Here is a 15464-nt window from a genome sequence, read left to right as displayed (position 1 = left end):
CACAGCTGTCCACCTCAGGGACCTGGATGGGGGGCTCGGACAGCTTCTTCTGTCTCTCACAATATCTCCTCACGTCCTCATCTGCCGTATGATAAAGATGGACAAACACATAAACACACAAACTGGTGGATAACGTACAAAGTGCCCCGTCTTCATATTCCCCACAGGAGCAAGACCCAGAGAGGGGTTTGGTGTCTCTTTGCAGTTGTCTTTGTCGAGGACAGTTGTCTGTAGGACTGTAGCCCATTATTTAAATGTTTTACTGAATGTTTCTGGCAGTTGCTTAGGTCTTTGTGGCTTTTTAATGAAATTGTCTTTCACTTTGTGTCTCTAAGTGATCTTGTTGTGTGGTTTTGCAGAGAAGACCTGTCTATGCTGCCCCAGAACATCTCGTTGGACACACACACACACACACACACACACACACACACACACACACACACACACACACACACACACACACACACACACACACACACACACACACACACACACACACACACACACACACACACACACACACACACACACACACACACACACACACACACACACACACACACACACACAGATATAGCCTTTGGAAGTTAAAGAAAGTAAGCTATTCTTATTTATATGTAGTCAACACACTCAAGGAGTCAATAACAGGAAATTATGTAAGTTACGTAACATCTGTGACTACTTAAGACTGTCTAAAAGTAATAGATTCTGGTTTTGGTAGCATTTAAATCACTTTGTGGAGGGTTTGCCTCTTATTTGTTGGTGTTTGGTGTGTCTGTAGTCGTTATGCATCTCTTTGGGGGATTGTTTATCTTTGTGTGTGGACATTTTTTGTCCATTAGCAGTCTTTTTTGTCTATTTTTTTGTGTTTAGCCAATCAAAGGACTTTCTCAAACTGTGTCTTTCTAAAGTCATCCAGAATTAGCACCCATTTGCTGAAACACTGAGAGCAGCTGAACTGATGTTATGTCTAGCACAGTAGGCTGTTAGAACAATGTGTAAATAGCTTTTGCAATATGGGATTTCAGGCATGCGAATCACTTCCTGGAGTCGATGAAAACGGGATCCAAGCATAACTTTTACATGACATTGCATCATAATTGCATCAACAACATAAGCATTTAGCAACATTTCCTCACCTATCAGGGGTCTCAGGTCCTCCACCACGTCCTTCCTCTCCACCTCGGTCAGGACGGACAGCAGCTTCCCCACGGAGGCCTCTGAGCTCCGGGCCTGCCAGTTCTCCAGGACCGACTCAGCAGGACTTCTGGCCGCCTCATGGTTCTTTATCTCCAGGTAAGTGAAGCCCATGGCCTCCGCTACAGCGGTCCAGTCCGCAGCCACCGTGTTCTTCGGGTTCAGATACAGACCCAGCTTCTTCCTCAGCGTTACATTCAGGGCGACCAGAGGAATGCTCCATAAGTTCACCTCCGAGTCCTCGCACGCCATGTTTTGGGAAGTTTGTGGATAGTTTTTAAACACTAATAAAGGACATTGTGGCGAAAGACTGACTACCTGATAACAGAACGAGGAAGTGATGCGAACACTGCGTCACAGCGGGGAGGAGATCCACTGTTCACACACAGTCACACACACACTCTAAAAAGTACATTACAATTATTTAACTGTCTCAAACACTTGTTAACATGGCTTTTCAACCTGCAATACCCCCTTTTATTAGTCATTAATTGTATTCAATGTTTATTTATTTTGCTTATATTTTGTAATTACTTATTTCTTACTTTAACTGATGGATTTCTTTAATTGTATTCATTCTGTTGCCTATTTTTGCCTTCCCCTACATTTACTCAAGTAGCCCAACTGTACTTTGTCAATATTTAAAATACTCAGTTTACTTGAGTATTTTCCTTCTGTGCCACTCTTATACTCTTACACAATAATTCAAAAGAACAATATTATGTATGTTTTACTCCACTAAATTTACAATAAAGATTTTGTTACTTATATTTTTACAAACACAACGTATGAAGACTTGAACTAAATGTCATATTTTCTGTAAGTCTTGTGTTATGTATGTTAAAGCACCTTTAGTTGCGTGCCGGCTAACAAACAACTAACCCCATAAAGCATTGCATTACAAATATTTTATTAAAACTCAACAAGATGTCAACATTGTTTTTTATTTCCATTGCATAACAAAATCACAACAGAAAAAAAAACTACATTTTGTAATTTTATTGTGTAACAGAAATCAAAAGGCAACTTTAAAAAAAACACACATGTAGAAATCGCAGTAAAATCATCATCTGACTGACTGCAGGAAAACCACAGAGTGGCTTTCACTATGACTGCAGTCCAACAGGAAGCGCAGCCATAAAAGGCGCTTCGTGGTCCGATATATGTGTAGATAAGAAACGTATGTGCACTCAAACATAAGTAGGAACTTAAACTTCCTAAAACCCTCATCTGAAAACTTTTCGAGCAACATCCCAGGAGGGAACGCAGATTTTTCGAGCAACAGTCCAAGTTTGCATCACTGGAGTTTCCCTCCTGTGTTCACCGTGAGGGCGTCACAGGTTTTTGCTTTTGGAGAAATAGAAATCGATGCCTCTGTCACGGTGTTGTTTGGGAGTGTGAGACGGGCCCTTCTTTCCTCTGGCTGAAGGCCCCGCGCCACTCTGCAAATAATAAAAGGAATAAAACATGTAGAGTGATGGTTTCAAAGAAGGCAGTGATGCAACATTTCCTCAAACTCTATCAGAGTGAAAATCATGCATTGGAAATCCTACCAATTCAAAACGAAGAAGTAATAAAAGTACCTAAAGTATCGAAAGTAAAAGTACATTTTAGAAAGTTTTATGTTAGAAATGTATAGTACACGTCCCACGCACATAGAAAGGGCCGGACGCTAACTTCCATATGTTGGACAACGTGCACATTAACATAAGTTACGTTAACTAGCATCAATTAGCATTATAGCCTACAAAAAATGGCTTGATATTTGGGAAATATTGCCGTGATTTTGGGGGTCATTTAAGGGATGCTGAATGCATATCTGATGTTCAGTTTCTAAAATGACAGTTAGAACCAAAGAGTGGCCATATTCTTCCTCCCTGTGGTCCGATGGATTTTGAGTTGATTTTTAAGTTTTAAAGGACGCTAGATACAGAAGTAAATGCAGTATATCCCTCTGACAAAGACAAACAAGTACCAGTGTAAATGTACTTTCTCACACTGTTGTTTCCCCTCCATCAGTTATAAAAAGCTTTGCAGCAGCAGCAGCAGTTCCTCCTCCTCTCACTATCCACTTCCCTTTTTCTCTAAAAACCCACCGGTTTCTTGTTGGCGTGTCGGCTCCATTCAGGCGCCATGACGATGGGGGTGGGGTAGGTGTCTCCGAGGCAGACGTTAGCGTGTGACAGCGAGGCGGTGCTGAGGGTCCAGGGTGTGTGCACGTCACTTCCCAAGATGCCCTGCAGCTCAGGGACCCACTGCCGCACGTAGTCACCCTGAATGTAAAAAACACTCCATCAGTGGCTGAAAACAACTTTCCTCACTTAGTTATGGCAACGGAAAACAGAACCAACAATTCATGCATTTTTTACGCTGCTACGGACAGTCTCACACTAATGTACATTCTCAAAGACATTGAAGTGACTGTTATTTTGTATATATTGATTGTTGTGCTTCTATTTAGGTCTTAATGTGTGCATAAATGTGTCTTTTGATTGTGTGTATATATATATATATAGATTTCTATACATATCTTTATATATATTTGTTTTTGTATTCGGGATTGTGGGAAACGGTATTTCGATCTCTCCGTCTGTCGAGCAAACTGAAAGATTGACAATCAAGTTGACTTTGATCTTCTCAAACACACATTGTTGTCGTAGTCCAGGCCCTGCTTGATCATGTTGAACTTCCTGTTCTCTCGGGGGTCGTTTCCGATGCCCGCGCTGTAAAGCCAGTTACCATAGTTACTGCAGACATCATGGTCAATCTGTGGAGGGAAATGTAAAAGTATTATTACAAGTATTATCATCTATGCATTACTTACAAACAACTAGTTATTCCACAACATATCAATAACAGAATCACCTTATAATTGATATCCTAAAAATACCACACTGATTTAATAATACTTTTATTTCGTATAGCACCTTTCACAGAAATAGAATTCACAAAGTGCTTCACAAGAAAGAACAAAAGTTCAAATTGAGACCACAGAAACATGAATACAACATGAGGCAGAAATGTAAGGTCAACATAAAAACAAAACACAGACCACGTAGAGTCCCGAAAGGAACAAACATAAGAACACATCACACACATCTCAAGTAGAAACAAAAACCAATGTAAAAAGATGGTCGTCAGTTTTTAAAAGCCACTTACCAGCAAGTATTCAAACCACTCCGCTCCCATCCTCCAGTCCAGACACAGGTCCTTTGTGAGGAAGCTGGCAACATTCTGCCGCCCCCTGTTGGACATGAAGCCCGTCATGGCCAACTCTCTCATGTTCGCGTCCACAAAGGGAACTCCTGTGCGTCCCTCTGTAAGAACAGATGAAATGTATTTCACCGACTGATACATACGCTCTGAATGCATCGCTTTAATAGTGAGTGGAAAATGCCACAAACCTTTCCATGCATCAAAAAGCTTCTTGTCCTTTTTCCATGGAATTGATTTGTCTTGAAGTCCTGGAATACAATTATCATGAGTTCAATATCCATTCACAGAGTATAAATGAAAAAAAAAAAAAAGTGAGCTTTTTACCTTTGATCTGAAACAGTCGGTTCCCGTACTTGACGCCGACTAACTTGAAGTAATCCCTCCACAAAAGTTCAAAAATGACCCTGAAAGAAAGCAGCGAGGACACCTTAGTAACCTTATTGCACCCTCCGATGGAATGGATTTGATTTCAACCTATCTGAGTGTGTGCTCACCAGTATGTGCTCTGATTGGCTGTCCGCTCCTTCTCATACTGCTGGATCTGATGGTAGATGTACCTGGGTGAAATGCAACCCAACGCCAGCCTGCAGAATGCCACAGATGCACCGTTAGTGATATTTTGAATAGGAATGGAACATTATTCAGAAAAAACATGACACAGAAACACTCACCATGATGAAAATTTAGTGGAATAATCCACACCTATCAGGCCGTTACGAGTCTCCTTGTAGGTTGCAACTGCGTTCTGCAAACCATATATTTATTACAGCTACAGTGCATAGTAGAAACCACATTAATATGTCTGGTTGCTGCGGAAGATGTACTCACAGTGTCCCAGAAATAGTGTTTAAGTCTGGCCAAAGCTTGACTTTCTCCTCCAGTGCAGGGGAAGGCTGAGCGGGGATCAGTCACAGGCTCTGGAAGAATAAAACAAGGGAAGCATTTCAGCATCCCACTGATCTCCAACACGTTAAACTCTCCCCCTGGTGCATTCAGACCAGCAGAATCGTAAAAAGCTTAATCATAGACATGAAAATTGAGCGACTCTAGCAGTTACTGAGGAGGCCTACGCTCAGCAGTCTGCCTTTTGAATTCTGTAAGTAGCTGCGTGTGGATTTACTTGATGGGGCTGAATGAAATGAGCAATATTTATTCCATTATTGCCAGCTGCATGCACAGACATTACCATAAACATCCATCTAATAAAAGCAAAGTAATGTGACTTAGTGATACTCGTAGACATGTATTTTCTGTTTGATTCATGTAGTATGGAACATTATGTGCAATATAAATATCATTACCATCATTACAAAACACTCGCTGCTGCTATTATTATTAATAATGTGCTATGATGACGTGCATTTACGTATCTGCCACTACGTTTTGTTGCATTACTAAATACTGTTTTATAAATATTTACATGAATGAAGTGACCGTCTGTGTCCTGTAGATATTGAATTGCTCTTTTTGTAACTCTGCCACAACCATTTCCTTCGGGATAAATAAAGTCTTATCTCATGAATGAATCCATATACTTGTAGGAGCTGCTACCTGTTTGTTCCAGGTCTTCAGCTGTGGGGATGCCTCCTTCCTCCAGCCCCTGGGGGAGGGGCTTCAGCTGCTCAGGTGTTGGGGTCAGGGGTCTCACTCGGCTCTGGCTCTCCACCGCCTTCCTGAACTGAGTGTACACATCAGGCAGCCTAAGAAATTATAAGATTGACAACAAATGTTTAAAGGAGACATGTTAGGCTCATTGATTATGCCTTTTATACATATGTGCATGTTACATTGTTGGAGGAGCCTGCTTGAAAAAAAAGGTTATCTCACTTCTTCTTTTTTTTTTAAATGGGATTTTTTTTGTACACATTTCCTAATCTGCATCCCTAATCAAATTGCCACAATCAACAACAGGACGGTATGCCAACTTGGATGCTTTAACCGAAGCAAGCCATACCCTCTCACCTACACATCAGGCAGCCTAACCAAGTTCGCCACGATCAACAACAGGACATCGTTCTGGAGAGAGCCATATCCTCTCACCTGGACATGTTGTTAAATGGAAGATCGTCTCTGTGGTACAGTGTGGACCCCCAGCAGGTGTGAACTTTGACCTTCATCTGTGCACAGACATCCTTCACTCGTTTCTCCACATTCAGTTCCTCCGAACTCACCTGGAACACAACACGAGCACATGAAGGATAAACTGTCCAAATCACTACGAGGCAATAAAGATTACATTAAGAGAAACCAGTTAAAACTACCTCTTCATGGAAAGCCACGGTACTGACGGAGCCCAGCTGCTTTATGAGGTCCGCGACTACCTCCTCTGGTTTCCCCCGTCTCACCACCAGGTTGCTGACACACACACACACACACACACACACACACACACACACACACACACACACACACACACACACACACACACACACACACACACACACACACACACACACACACACACCGACACACACACACACACACACACACACACACACACACACACACACACACACACACACACACACACACACACACACACACACACACACACACACACACACACACACACACACACAAATATAAGCCACCATGCCAGGCAAGCTGCATCCTGATTAGAAATCGACTAACTTCCCGCTGGATGACCTGAGGAATGACTGGAACAGTGTGTGCAGCACCGTGTTAACACAAACACAGCCCTCTATAAGCTCAGCTGTGTCCTGGTCCCGTTTCAGCTGAATCCTAGAAAGCTGAGGACAAGGTCTGTACCGAGTATTTGTGTAACAACATCGTGATAATTACATTCATGAGTCTTGTAATTAGATTATAGGTTGTTACTGATATTACAAGGACACAGCTGAACTCTGGGGGGTCAGCAATTTAGATAGGCCATTGTATATGCACGTATGTTGTCAACAAACAGCTGTTTAGTTACCTGCCCTTGTGGAGCAGCGTGTGCCTGAGGTCCCTGATGCTGTCGAGTAGGAAGCGCAGGCGGAAAGGCCCAGTCTTTGGCAGGTTGTAGTTATACGTTCCCACATAATGTCTGGGGTCGAAGCAGTACAGCGGGACGATGTGATCTGCATTTCTTTGAGCCCAGTGGAAAAGCTGTAAGTAGAGAGTAAATAGTGTAGGTTAATATATCATCCTCTATTAGAAAAAGTGATAATTGCATGATTACAGCAAGCACATTTCAATTGATGTGTATACAAAAATGGCTCCTTTAAGTTAATTGTGAGAGGAAACTAAAACCTGCTAGCAAGTTTTGAAAACACCTTACCTGATATTTTATTTGAAGGACACTAAAAATAAGAAAAATAATTTTTCCTCTTCTATATTTGGGAAGGCGGTCTTTTATTTTTGAAATATGCCACCGGATGTAGTACAGTCTCCGGTACGTCTGTGGTTTTTGTATTGATAGCTAGACATACAATTACTGACTTATTAAAGGTGGATACAAAAGGAAGTTCGTGGAGAGTATTCAGACATGTAATAAGCAACTTTTGTTCCTAATTCACAACTTCTGGTCTTTTTATTTTGAAGAAGAGGCTTTTATTCTGAAGGAAGGCCGGAAGTTGCATTGTTGTTGCTGCTGGCGAAACAAAATTAGCTTTCTGCTAACATAAAACATAGCCTACTACATAATATGTTTAATATGTGCTTTAAAGAAAGGATCTTTGAAACATATATTGTGCAACAGATATGTTTACACGTTACTTTTAAGTCAAATAACATTAGGTTCTTTAAAGTTAAATGACGAATTTCATAATAAAAGACTCGGTACAGATTCAGACTCACCTCGTTGTCGTGCAGACGCAAGTCGTTTCTCAGTAAACATATGATTGTACGGGAGGTAGACATAGTTGTATATTATATATTAATGTAGCTAATAGTAGTATTAGACCCAGTAGTGCTCGGTATGAGAGAGCAGCTCCTCCCGGTGTGTCGGGGCTCCGTGTGACACGTATCTGTGGTCACGTCGTTACAAAACGCAAGGTTTTATAAACTGGTTGTTCAACAGCTGCTCAGGAATAAAAGAGGACAGTAAAGAAAACACCGAAACATTTCCCCCTAATTTGTTGCTCTCACAACTGAATAATGCACCCTTTTTTACTCAAATAGCCTACATTAATAGATCTACATTATGAGAAATACAATTAATTGCTTTCTGCATTTAAAGCTTATCTAATACATATTATTCATAGAGCCCTTTTTAGGTTACTTAATTAATAGAAAAAACATGAAAACAACACACTTTAATGCAGGACTTTTGCTTGTGGGTTCTGATTCTACCATATACTTTATTTTGTAACTGTATTTATCATACACACAGAGGGGGAAATAAGAAACACAAAACTAATGGAAATGCAATGGATTGCTTTAGATTGTGTAAATGTGGCCACTGAGTGTATAATCTTAATTCAATCCATTTACAACTCTTTGTGTGGTAGTTGACCCTATGAAACTAAATTAGAGGTTTTTAAAGCATATTTCTCTCCCGTTGTCAGCTGTTGAGCTGCTGCCATGATTTAAACAAATTAGAAACAAAAAAGGATCAACAATTAGCTTTCGTGGGAGAAATCAAAACATAAAATGTTGCCTTGGTGTGTACGGTGCAAACATAAACACAGTTAAAGAAGATAAATTGTAAGAAAAGGAACAAAAAATAAAGCAATTATAATGAACTAGTAAAAAAAATTATGATAACATTAAAATATAGAGAAATATTTAAATGAAATATAGATTAAACGTATGAAAACTAGGTACAGTATAATATGACAAAAGCATATAGATAATGTTTTGCAAATATAGATATTAGCTCTGAGATTAAATGTGTGAGATATATAAGTGCATTGTGACTTCAAAACCAAACAACAGTACACAGGGAAGTAGTCTTAGACCTTGGATTTATTAAGTTAAATGTACAAAAGATCAATGACTTGATACATTTCATGTTTCAAGGCTTCGTCATCAAGACAAAACGAACTGTCCCAATCGAAAGCCTCCAGCCGTCTCACTGCCTACTGCCAGCTCTCAAAGAGACACTCCCGTCTAAATCACAGTACAACCTACTGTATAACGTAGCTATTTCATCAAATAGATTTGTATAGAATGTAAAGAAATTTCATACAAAAGTGCAGAACAATATGTATTTACAGTATAATCTTTTGTTCATATAAAAGAAGTTCAGCAAATCCTGTGTGTGCTCTCTTTTACTCACCTTATTAAAAACAAGCTCTCTGCTTTGGCAGTGAACATTAAGTGTTTACGAGCAGATTCAGATAAGGCACTGACAAGGGTCGGAAAAAAAAGATTTGATCATTCTTTAAGTGCCACCGTATCACAACACCTCCATTTTAAAGATGACAGCATTTAGCTCTGGATTTCCAACTCGACCCCTTTTTGGCGGTATTATTGGAGAGTGAGGTGTCGCGTCAAGTGGTCGTTAAATCAAAGTAAAGGCATGGGGTGACTGGATTCATACTGAACAAAAAACTTCAATTGAATTTCATACTGATACAATGTGATTTGGTCTGTGCAGACTACCGTGCACCAAGCTGCCGTAACATAGAAAAGGCGTATAGGGCTCTGAGGTGAGAAATCGATCCATAATGACTAATACTGAACATGAACATAGCCCAAAGTTTCTGACACTTTTTCTTTGGCTACTGTTTCTCCAATGGACTCAAGGCTCACTGCATGGGAAGCTGGAATGACTCCAACAGTACAGCTGGTATTGCTTATTAACTGATGCAAAAAGTTTGGTTCTTTTTTTCTTGACACAACAATTCTCAATGATATAAAAAAAAAAATGCTTCAAATAGAAAAATATCTCCGTTGATTATCCTGCACGTTGGAAATGTTTCAATGCATGATATCAAAAGTGCACCATCCATTCTAAAAACGGGGGGGGGGGGGGGGGGGGGGGGGGGGGTTCTGAGTGCCGTGAAAAAAAGACATTCTTACTTACAAACTCTTATTGTAAGGCGTTGACAAAAATACATTGACATTTTTTCAGGTGACGATAGAAAACTTTGTATTGTATGCCATATAAAATATATTCTACCATCTGTACACACAGCTGATGAGTAACTCACAGCAGGGGTTCTCAACCTTTCCCCCTCACTCATCTGTGATCATCGTCTACATGTTTCTTGTATTAAACCCTTTGTAATTGAATTCAACCCAACTGCTCATGAAATGAAAATCCCTTCTGTAACTCACCCTTGACATTTAGAGTTATTTTAGCTGAAGAAATTAAATTGAAACTCACTTCCCACTATCAGTCTTTTATTAAAACACTTATACCAGACTACCAGAAAATTGATATAAAAGTGTTTTTTTGTGTGGGAATAAATCGCAATCCATAATCTTTCTACATATCCCCCTGTACCCCCGGTTGGGAACCACTGGCTTCCACTGCTATCAGATGTGGTCGACATTACTGTCCGGCTGAACCTGGACATTGTTCTGCGGCAGTAAATGAGTAAAAATCCCCCAAAGTCTTGAGGCGTCGCTGCTCTTGGTCACGTTTCCTGCTCTTTCAGTCAGTAGCTTGTGAAGCCGCTAAGTGCTTTCTCGTTGTTCCTCTCTTGGGGCAACACTCGACGTCGACCTGGCCTCTTGGTGACTTCATCCACACTGAAAAAACTGAAATGCTTACTCTAGATAAATGTATTTTGTCAACAGATTCCACATAATTGTTTTAGGTTAGTTGAAAGCAATAATACAAATAATAATTTCTGCTCCGTAGTTTCAGTTTCTCCCTCTCAACAACCATTTGCACAACAGCTACCTACATCTGTAATTGATATACTATCCTATGTATATACGTTTCTACTACTTCAAAAAAGTGTCTATCTATCTATTATTATGTTGAACTTGATATTTTGTATTTAAACTTAATACTATTGCTTTCATCTAACCTAATACAGTTATGTGAAATCTGTTGACATAATACATTTCAGTTTGTTCAGTCTAGTTGCTGAGGGATGCAGCGTTCCTGACAAGGCAGACACTGGTGATAGATTTCCGGGCAGGAAGTTGGAGGGGGGAGGCCCGGAGAGGAGAGGAGGGGAGAGAAGGGGTGAGGGTCCTCAGAAACAGCCCTGAACGAACGGGTGGCTGAGCAGAACGTCCGCAGTCGGCCGCCACTTCTCCTCCACGAACACCTGCCGCAGGAAGTCCCGCGCCGCGTCCGACACCGAGTCGGGAAGGATGGGCTTCGTAGGCTGCGTGGCGATTTTAAAAATGGCCGCCATGGCTTCGTACTCGGCCCACGGAGGTTTCTGAGTCAACATCTCCACCACGGTGCAGGCAACACTCCTGAGGACAGAGAGCGTAAGATAAGATCAGATGGACCGTTATTAATCCCTGTGGGGAAATTCAGTAGTTTAACAGCAACAGGGTGAGAATGAAAAACAGGACATCACAGATTCACACAGATTAATACAATTAAGGATAAAATCAAAGATAAAAATAAGTAACTATAAAATAAGAAATTAATTTAAATGAGTTTTTTTCAAGTATTTTTTTATATTTTCAAATGTATTTACTCCCAAGGTATGGAGGTAGATTTGTCTCAATGTTATTCGTGTATACAGATCAATAATCCGTGTGTAAATATGTTATCTGTAAATCTGAAGAACCTTCCACGAATGCAAAATTGTAAACTCTATAAAAAAAAGTCTGGAAACATATTTCACAAATACAAATAAAATCTGTGAATAGTATAACTAAATTAAAAATATCTTTCTAACATGAACAACTTTCAATCAGGCATTATTTAATGAACACTCTTTGGTCCAATCAGGACTCCCAAGCCAAGTCCCTACAGACGGAGCTACTTTTGCCACTTATATGTCATTTAAAGTCATATTTCACCCCAAAAAATGACTATTTGTATCCCAATAAGTGCATAAACAGTCCCATCTGATGTTCATTCCTTACCACACATCAGCTTTCCGGCCATATCCCTCCCCATTGATGACTTCGGGGCTCATCCAGTAGGGGGTGCCGGTGACGGACTTGATCCCTGTGCCTGACATGCAGATGGTCTGGATACGTTTGCTGGCTCCGAAGTCTCCCAGCTTCACGTTCCCTGTCGAGTCTCTCAGGATGTTAGCACCTGGAGGAACCAAACAAAATGAGCTCAGCGTTATCCAGGGGTCTCGGGGGGGGGGGGGGGGGGGGGGGGGCGTCGATAACCTTTAAGGGTTTCTCTGACGGTTCAAATGATGAAGTTACAGTGCGGTTACAGAGTGCATGTGCCAGCACTTCAACGAAAAACCACGTAAAGGTAAACTTTTCCGATGGCCTGACACGTCGGCGCAGTTTGAACGCTTGCAGATGCACATAATTAGCACTTTGACTCGACTTCACAAACACTTTTCTCACATGAGAGGAATGTCTTTTACTAAAATCAACAGTCTGCTCCATGTGGATCGGACCCAACACCCTCCTGCTTCACAAATGTTCCTCCATGTCTACCCCGTTTCCTTCAGGCTCTGTTTGATCAGTGACTAACGAACGCCACTCACTCTCCACACCCTCTGAGAGACTCAAGACGTGACCTTAACTTCTTGAACCTGTTTCCACTGCCTTGTGACAATGTGAGACTCTCCTATCAATCACCTTTAAGGCTCCTTGGAACCTTACATCCACATTCATTTCATGGACTGCGACGCCAAGCTCTATGTGATCGTGCTGACAGCTCCTTTACTGCACAGTGGGGCTCTTGTGCGTTAGATGAGCACACACCGTATATTACACATGCATTTTAAGTGGAAAATCCCACCCACAGACTGTGTGCTGTCCTGTGCCCTGTGAGACATGCTATCTTTTCCCCAGTAGACGGTTATGTTTCCCTCTTCTTGGCCAAATTACAGCCTTTCCATCCGGTGTTGTACATTTTTAGACTGGCCGATTTTCACCAGCACGAAGCCTAATATATCTCAAAGGGGAGATCAAAATAGCACATACTTTCCAGAGCCGGTGAATAACCAAATGAAGGATATGTGAGAATGAATGAAGCTTTTTTTCCAGCCTGCAAAATGAGCCACGAAGTCACCTCCAGTGAGGACGTCCCCTGGTTTTTCTAATCCAATTGAACCGACCCTGACCTTCAGTAGCGAGCAGTCGGTGTTACCTTTGATGTCTCTGTGTACGATCATGTTGCTGTGCAGGTAGGACACTCCTTGGAGGATCTGCCGGGTGTATCTGCGGGTCACCTTCTCCGTCAGAGCCCCGTAGGCTTTCAGCTGGTCCTTTATCGAGCCCTGCGGAGACACAAAGACTAGAGTTTAGGAAAGGTTGAGGAAGTTGGTTGCGGATATTCCCCCTTGTTTTTTGACTGCCTTCTTCTCCCACATTTTACATCGCAGATACTCTGTTCCAACATCAAGACAGGCTGCTAAATAAGGACAATGCGTGCTATTACTCCGGACATTCATAACTTGAATTATTTTAGAAATATGAAACTATCATTCTTCAAAATCTAAGCCAGCATGTTCAGCTTTTCAGCACACACACCGCAATTTCTTCAGGAATTGCCTTCTCTAGATTTATGACCTTAATGTTGGCTTCAGTGTTCAACTTAAATTATTCTTACAGCTGTGGGGTATGAAAGTGTAGAAGGATGTGTTTGATACTTGCAAAAACAGTTCCAGCTGTAGCGGATTCATTTTGGTTTTATTGTGCAAGCAGCGTCAGAGCCAGTTTTCAAAGTATATAAACACACAATGTGCCGAGAGAAATCTGCTCGAGTCCAAACACCTTTTTATGTCCTGCATTTCCTTTCATTTCCTATCTCAGTTCCTCGTGAGGAAATGGCAGGACCTGATCCAGTGACACCTGTGACGCAGTTACGGACTCCACTAAAAACTGGACCCCTCCGGAGCTCTCAGAGGAACGAGCTTACTCTCTCTGGGCGATTAAAGTCTTATCGGTGAGCCGTGCAGAGCCGCAGTCACACAAGAACTTGGCTTTGTCACCTTCCCTCTTCCCACTGCCAGAACATAAACATTTCCAGTTTCCAGACAATGTGTGACTAAGACGCTCAACGCCACTCAGGGAAAGAAAAACTAAAAATCGCCCAGGAAATATTAAAACCAGGCTCTGGGGCGACAGCAGCTCATTAAGGCGCTCGTTTAGACAGAAAATGATCTCATAAACTGCGCTGTGGTGCTGACATCAACCTCACAGGACATTTACTGACAGCTGGTGACATTTCAAAAATTGGTTTGAAGCAGATGTGGCTATTAAGGGGTTCGATTGGATGTTTGTTTGTGCCTATCTCTGCTGCCACTATATGACGAATCGTGGTGTCTAAATGATGCCTCGTTGCCTGGCTGTTGGGGGACCTATAAGAGCTGAGCAGTATTCAGATGAAACGCAGAGTACGCACCCCGGGCATAAACTCCACAAAGATGGTGAGTTTCTTCTGCTCGAGGTCCCGGAGACAACCGTAGTACTGAACGATGCGGTCGTGACGCAGGTTCTTCAGCAGCTGGATCTCACACTCCAGAGCGTTCACCTCCTGCAGAGAGGACATTCAATTAGGATGCTTTTAAAGGTCTCCTATTATACTGTGTTTCATCAATATATCACAGGTCTCAGATATATACACAGCATGTCTCTGATTGGCTGAAACACCAAACAGATCGTTGCAGCATTACCCATAATCCCCTCTGTTTCAGCCCTGTTTCCAAAGTGCTGATTCTCTGTCTGTTACTTTAGATGAAAATAAGGAGCCCCTCCCCACGCCCCTCTGAGAGACATTTGGTTACAAAGAACTCAATGGTGCTATAGGAGGAGATTCAGGTGATAAGGGGGGGGGGGGGGTTACCCTGGTTGCTGATTGGCTAATGGTTACACAAGCCAAAACATTGTTATGACATCATAAAGTGGCCAAAATCTGATCAGCTCATTTTCAGACAGGTTTTTATAGAAATGGATCAAAAAGAGAGAGAATCTTTGTTCCTGAAACTTTCAGAGTCTCTTTCCACAGAGGGGACACATGTTGATGTAGAAGAGACATGAAGAAGAGGGGA

At 41.6% G+C, this 15464-nt stretch overlaps 3 protein-coding genes across 3 annotated transcripts in view; all 3 read right to left on the bottom strand.

Annotated features, from left to right (window-relative positions):
* The window catches only part of myd88 (MYD88 innate immune signal transduction adaptor), a 10333-nt gene extending 8772 nt beyond the window's left edge, over window positions 1-1561 (bottom strand). The window contains exons 1-2 of the mRNA XM_079662190.1: window positions 1140-1561; window positions 1-81 (exon numbers count right to left, since the gene is read on the bottom strand). The exon at window positions 1-81 is cut by the window's left edge and continues 51 nt beyond it. Coding sequence (XP_079518316.1) covers window positions 1-81; window positions 1140-1449 — 391 coding nt within the window. The 5' untranslated portion in view covers window positions 1450-1561. The remainder of the gene's footprint in view (window positions 82-1139) is intronic.
* Window positions 1562-2125: 564 nt separating this feature from the next.
* On the bottom strand, window positions 2126-8379 carry cry-dash (cryptochrome DASH). The gene is made up of 14 exons (XM_079661394.1): window positions 8212-8379; window positions 7349-7521; window positions 6675-6768; window positions 6454-6584; window positions 5965-6113; window positions 5242-5330; window positions 5085-5158; window positions 4908-4997; window positions 4738-4817; window positions 4602-4661; window positions 4357-4514; window positions 3845-3964; window positions 3294-3470; window positions 2126-2639 (listed from the first exon to the last, which is right to left on the bottom strand). The coding sequence occupies exons 1-14, from the start codon at window positions 8272-8274 to the stop codon at window positions 2532-2534; spliced, it is 1566 nt and encodes a 521-aa protein (XP_079517520.1). The 5' UTR covers window positions 8275-8379; the 3' UTR covers window positions 2126-2531.
* A 924-nt stretch (window positions 8380-9303) lies between these two features.
* Window positions 9304-15464, bottom strand: part of map3k22 (mitogen-activated protein kinase kinase kinase 22) — a 48394-nt gene continuing 42233 nt past the window's right edge. The window contains exons 15-18 of the mRNA XM_079661941.1: window positions 14819-14950; window positions 13562-13691; window positions 12364-12541; window positions 9304-11739 (exon numbers count right to left, since the gene is read on the bottom strand). Coding sequence (XP_079518067.1) covers window positions 11511-11739; window positions 12364-12541; window positions 13562-13691; window positions 14819-14950 — 669 coding nt within the window. The 3' untranslated portion in view covers window positions 9304-11510. The remainder of the gene's footprint in view (window positions 11740-12363; window positions 12542-13561; window positions 13692-14818; window positions 14951-15464) is intronic.

Source organism: Notothenia rossii, assembly GCF_949606895.1.
Source record: "Notothenia rossii genome assembly, chromosome: 12".
NCBI lineage: Eukaryota > Metazoa > Chordata > Actinopteri > Perciformes > Nototheniidae > Notothenia > Notothenia rossii.
This window is presented reverse-complemented; position numbering and strand designations above follow the sequence as displayed.